A 6,000-nucleotide genomic window follows, 5' to 3' on the forward strand; every position below is an offset into this window, starting at 1 on the left:
CATATGAGCAGTAAAAAGAGTAGGGGATGATGTAGTTTGAGCCTGGTTTGGAGTGCCCAGAGGGGGACAGTGGGTCTGACTGAGCAGTGTTAGTTGTGGGACTTGGTTGTGTCAATTCATCAGCCTTTGGATATGAGAGCTGCCATCTGTGTGTGAGTATGTGGAAAGGGCAAATCCTCAGTATAGAGCTGTGCTGAGCCCTCTGTCCTGTCTCATCACTGAGCACCAGGAGCTCCTGTGCCCTTGTCCAACAAGGGATCTTAACAACCACAAAAGGGTATGGTACCTCAAATAACCATCCCTTGGTAGTCAGACTCAGACCTGTTCACTGCAAGTGCACTCGTGCTGTCACAATACCCACGGGCCAGATGCCTTGTCTTATTTTTTTAAATCACTTTCATATTGTTTCAGAAACTCCACTGGGTAATTTCATCCGATTTTGACATCTTTGTCATTGGGAATGTGTGTTAGCCCATTTTAAATGTCTTATTATTTGTCACAGCTCTTACAAATCAAAAAACGCTAAGAAGAAAATAGGAAGGATGTGTGCACTCATTTATATTGAAAATGCCTTTTGTCTTTATGGTTCTACAAGTGCAAGTTGTAGGGACTGAATGATGGAAATTAAATACTGCCAACTACAATGCTGTTTATTTCCTTTAATGATTTACTCAGTATTTTGAATCGTTTTGTCAATGCTTCTGGTGCTGTAAGTTAGTTCTAAAATTAATTTGTTGGCTGTCCTACAGCAGGACCATGTATCTTAGAAAATATTAGCTGGTTGTTTGAAGATCACATAACATTTTGAGCTGTGCTATTTTTAACTGTGTATAAAATTTTGCAGATAACTGTGGGGCTTTCAAGGTTTGATGTGCTTCATTTGAAAATGTGCCTGTATTTTGATTAGGTTTTTTTCCTCTTCCAGAAAGAAAATGAAGTCTTTTGCTGAAGCATGGAAGATAAATGATCCTCAGGAACTACAGACGTGGAAAAGTATGTGTGAGCCTAAAGATGAAAGAAAGGACAGTTTTTAATCCTCACATCATGGTTAAAGATGGAAGATACTGGAAGTGCAAAGTAAAGTCCAGAGACTAACAGATTCGATCAGGGTGTAGTTGTAGGTGCCTCAAGTTGACCTTTTTGCCTTCTGGGGGATAAGAGATGCTGCATTGTGTGTGGTTTTCTCTGTATATATACCTTCCCTTTTCACCTTTTTTCTTAATTGCAAAATGTCTGCTGGCACCAGATGGGGATCTAACATAGAAAACATGAAAAGAATTACTAGTAAATTATTAGGTAAATATTTTATAAATAAAATAATGAGTTTCATCTTTATTGTAGTTCAATTTCTAAAGAAATATTTCTGTGTGTTGAGAAAATGTAGCTGAGTCTCAGCTGTGCTGCAGTGCTGGAAACTGGTAAGAATGGGAACTGTAAAGAGACTTCTTTTCTTGTTCTAGTGTTAAAGCATTTAAAATTCACTGGGTTTTATTAGAGCACCCTTGGCTCCTGATCTTGTACCTCTCTGACATGGTATGGACAAAGACTTAATGCCAGAAATAATGGTGGAGTATTGTGGGGTGAGTGAAAGGGGCAATTCATACTGTGCAGCTGGTGTGTCCCCAGTGCTCTGTCAGGGGCAGAGTGACGCTGAAAAACACAGAAGTGCTTTTTAATTCTTTTATTTCCAGTTATCAAGGCCAAATTTCATATGGCAATATGATATCCAAATTGGTTTTCCCTTGTAAATAACGAGGTTAAATTGCTGTGGAAACAGACAGTGATGTTGGCAGAGCTGTGCTCGAGGGACTGACCCCACAGGGGACCCACACTGGAGCAGCCCCTTCCTGCCGGACTGCAGGAAAGGGCATAATTGTTTTACTTGTCACCTAACTGCTGCCCTTAAACAAACACCTCTCTCCAGTTCTTCAGATGGCAGAACATCACTTCAACAAACAGTTTGTGTGCCACTCAGAGAGCAGTGATGGATGTGGCTCCTCCACAGACCCTGCAGTGCATTGGCTGGAGCTGCAGAGGAGAACTGGCCTGTCAAGGTGTGGATACACACGTGTGTTTGTCTGATCCAGGCACTGTGCAGCATCATGAATGCAATACCCTGTCATTAATGTGCACAGATGCAGGGCTTGGGAACTCAAGGCCTCTGACCAGAGTCATCAAAGAGAATAAATGAGCCATTACTCAATTCCTGTATGTGCTAAATGTGCTTTTAGTCTTTTCCCTCAAGGGAGCATTCAGACTATGGTCTGACAGGAGGAAAAAAAAAGACCTGGATGCAGTGAAAAAAATGAAGAAATACAATTAAATGTGGACTTGGTACTGCTGTTTGCTGTAGTGATGAGAACAGAGCAGTCACAGCAGGGTTGTAATGTCTGAGCACAGTGGAAACAACTGCTGTTTCCAGCCCTGCTCAGTCCAGCACTGGAGGTTATCTTGCTGTCCCAGAAATGTTCCTGGTGGACATGCAACTAATTAACTAAAGCTACTGTTTTATTCACTGTCCTCAGAGGGAGATGAGAAGCTGCTCCTATCTTTTTTTTTTGTACCATTACTCTTTTATTTTCTTTTCAGTTCAAGCACACTAAGCTTCTTCCTGAAAAGAATGTGAAGCACAGTTTGGTTGTGGAATCATCCTGGAGATGTGCCCTATTTTAAAATCAGAGTAGTAAAATTTTGTCTGTGTGCTGTGTCAGTGTGTTTGATCATTTAAGTTTAAGGTGTGAGGTTAAAGAAGAGTGACCTGTTCTTAGATGGGGCTTTGCCAGAGTGGGAATTCATGCTAGTCCTGAGTTTGCCTTCAAGAAAGGAATGTTTAAATCTTGTTGTCTGAATATTAATATTCTTGGCAACCTGCATAAAATGTTGGCTTGTTCTGCTGTGCCAGCACAGTACTGACAGGGTTAAAATTTATTATTCATGTGAGAAGTACATCTTTATGCTATATATAAAGGTACAGTCTGCTTGAAAGATTTTGCACTTCATGGCTTTTACCCTTTTTTTAAAAGGTGGTATTTATCTCTATTTTGGGCTTTTCATTGTTACCTTAACAGAAGAATTCTAATGCCTTTGTGCATCTTGTTTTGGAGGTGTTGCTTTCAGAAATCACAGTGCCAGAGGCAACTGCACAGACTGGCAGAGCATTTTGGTGGGAGGGGAGAGGGAGGGCTGGTGCTCTGCCACGGCCTTTGTGTTTGGTTATGTGAAAAAGACAGTTTGGAACACTCAAAGTAAAACACATCACCAGGAGCAATCACCTGTATTGCTGGCACACAACATCTTTTACTGAAGTCATTCTCCAGAGGATTCCTCTTTGTGTTGCAAAGTTTTCCAGAAGTATTTATAAGAATTACATGAATTTGTTTAGGACATAAGTTTACAAGGTGTATGAGTCAATTTAAAGATCACTGGAATGTCAGCTGGGTCAGGTATTGCAATAGAGTGTGTTTACTGCACTGAAATTAATGCTTATTACTGAAATCTGTCTGAAGGTAAATTATCTGAATATTTCTACTGTGTAAAATCTGTGAGAATTTGGTTCAATTACTTTATTAAAACTGCCTTGCTAGTTCTGATATAAATGCAGTGTTTTGTACAGAAATAAAGGTTTGTTGGATTGGGTTGTACTGAGAGAAGTGAGACTTCCTTAATCACATTATAGATTTTTCCTGTTGCCTACACCTAGGGACAAGGAGAAAGCAAAGGATGTTTGCTTAATTTCTTAAAAATCTTAAGCAATTTTGAAAACAATTGTCTTGATTTGTAAGATGCAAGGCCATGGTGTTCACTGCTATGTATTTGTATGAGACTGGGCTGCTTTAAGCCATGTAAGTGAACTGGAGAGAGAGACATAAGACATTTATAGTTTTCAAATATTTATGTTCTTTTGAACTTGCAAGGAATTTGTAATTTATTTTTTTTATAGCCCTCCTTCCAAATGTTTCCTTGTCTGTGTAAAAGTGTTTTTTCAGGTGTTAAAAAGGAAGGTCGTTTTTATTTAAAATACCGGTAGCTTCCACTAGTAGTAGTAATGAAAAATACTTCTGATGTTAATGGAATTTTTAACCATTTTTTAATTATTTTTAAGCAGTTTCTGTGACTTTATTATGCTATAAGAAAATGGGTGATTCTTGGGAAAGAGTGGATTGGAAAACACAACACACAACAGATTTCAAATGCACAATCTGCAATAAGGAAGTAGAAATCAATGTTGATTTTTAAAAATCATAATAATCCACATATCTACAGTGACTTAAAACTCAGAGTGTCCTGAATACTGGAAAGATTACTAGATATAATTATCTCAGTCTTATGTAACACTAAGTAAAAGTTTCAGTCAATACTGAGCTTTTCTTTCTGCCTACATACTGAAATATTCCTCTTTGCATATTCCTTCTGCACAAGGCATTAGAAATGGACTCCTTTCCTGGGCATTCCAGAACTTCTCATGCATTGTGTGAGCACGTTTGTGGTTCTTGTTCAGAGGAGGAGGGGAAGGACCCGGGTCAGAGGACTGTGATGTTCAGTTAGGTGGGATTCCAGTGTGGAGAGAAGGGGAGACTGAGGGGATTGGTTTTCCAGGGTGAGGCACCATGGAGGATGAATCCGCAGGTGAGATGCATAGGGCAGGTGTTTGCTTTGCAGTGGGAGGGCTGAGCATCCTTTTTGTTTTGCAGTGGGAGGGCTGAGCATCCGTTTTGTTTTGCAGTGGGAGGGCTGAGCATTCTTTTTGTTTTGCAGTGGGAGGCTGAGCATCCTTTTTGTTTTGCAGTGGGAGGGCTGAGCATCCTTCTTGAGGTGTGTCCTGGGCTGTGGCAGCTCCAGCAGTGGCCACTCAGGGGACAAACAAGAACTTAAGGAGGTGCAGTCAAAGAGGGGAGTGGGGGACTGATAAGGAGAACAGCATCCTTGTCCAGGTTTAACTCAGCGTACCCAAAAAGTGCATTGCTGGGGAATGATGTGACTTGTAATTTGGATTTTATTTTTTATTCAAAACTATTCTCAAAAGTAATTAAATTCTAGTAGTGCTAAGAACGCAGCACCAAGGGACACTGAGCTGGTTGTTCCAAGAATATTCCCAGCCCTTATGCAGGCAGTGGGACCACCCTCCTTTCCCCAGTTTCTGTTCCCCTTGGCTGTGTTTTATGCACACCCTGAGCTCACCTTGTTGCATGGTGAGGGATGTCTGCATAAAGTCGAATACTGCACTCTATTTGCAGTACCTCACCTAACCAAGACCATTAATGCAATTAAGTAGCTCTGTTAAATGGGCTGATCTTCTCTGCAAGTTCCTATTCTTAATAGCTCCTACATAGGAAAAGAAAACTTTGCTAATCCTTTAATTAAATTGCAAACTAAATCTGTGTAAGCCTTTTGACACATTTATTGGAGCAGCAATTAAGTCTTAGAAGTGATCTGTGATATGTTTGTTCTGCCCCACAAGCCACAGGGCTGAGAAGCTGCAGCATTCCTTCCCCCTTTTCTCCAGCAGGACGAAAAAGGTCCACCTGATTCCTCTAAGATTGTACCTTTTCTCCCTTTTTAAACTGTTCTAGCAGGTTTTGTTGTCCATTCCTCATATCCACTGGGTTTTTTCTCAGCTGGTGTGTTCTACAAGCATCTCAGTTATCACTGCCTTTTTCTTCCTCCTGATAAAGATGTTCAACAAAAAATAACTTAAAACAGGTTGTCAATTTAAACTTTATTTAAATAAAATTTAAATAAATTTAAGCTTACTTCCATACAGCAGCTCCTTGAATTCATTCTCCCTCGGGAATCCAAGTATTCCAGTGGAGGCTTCAGCAGTGCTCTGGATTTTACATTCCCAAGGCTTGAGTGTGAAGGTGTTCCAGTAATTTCCTTGGGTGCTGTTCTTTAAGCTGGTGTGTTCTGCAGCCTCTCCTCTGCCCCAGGCTCTGCACAAACCTGTCCCCCCATCACAGTCAGGTGCAGGATGGATGGCACCAGTCACACTCTTCATGAGCT

At 40.6% G+C, this 6,000-nt stretch overlaps 1 protein-coding gene across 1 annotated transcript in view; it reads left to right on the plus strand.

The window, feature by feature from the left end:
- MSH3 (mutS homolog 3) overlaps positions 1 to 5,721 on the plus strand; it is a 101,724-nt gene extending 96,003 nt beyond the window's left edge. Inside the window, exon 24 of the mRNA XM_071580143.1 lies at positions 926 to 5,721. Coding sequence (XP_071436244.1) covers positions 926 to 1,034 — 109 coding nt within the window. The 3' untranslated portion in view covers positions 1,035 to 5,721. The remainder of the gene's footprint in view (positions 1 to 925) is intronic.
- Positions 5,722 to 6,000: the final 279 nt, after the last annotated feature.

The sequence above is a fragment of the Pithys albifrons genome, chromosome Z, assembly GCF_047495875.1.
Source record: "Pithys albifrons albifrons isolate INPA30051 chromosome Z, PitAlb_v1, whole genome shotgun sequence".
Lineage (NCBI taxonomy): Eukaryota > Metazoa > Chordata > Aves > Passeriformes > Thamnophilidae > Pithys > Pithys albifrons.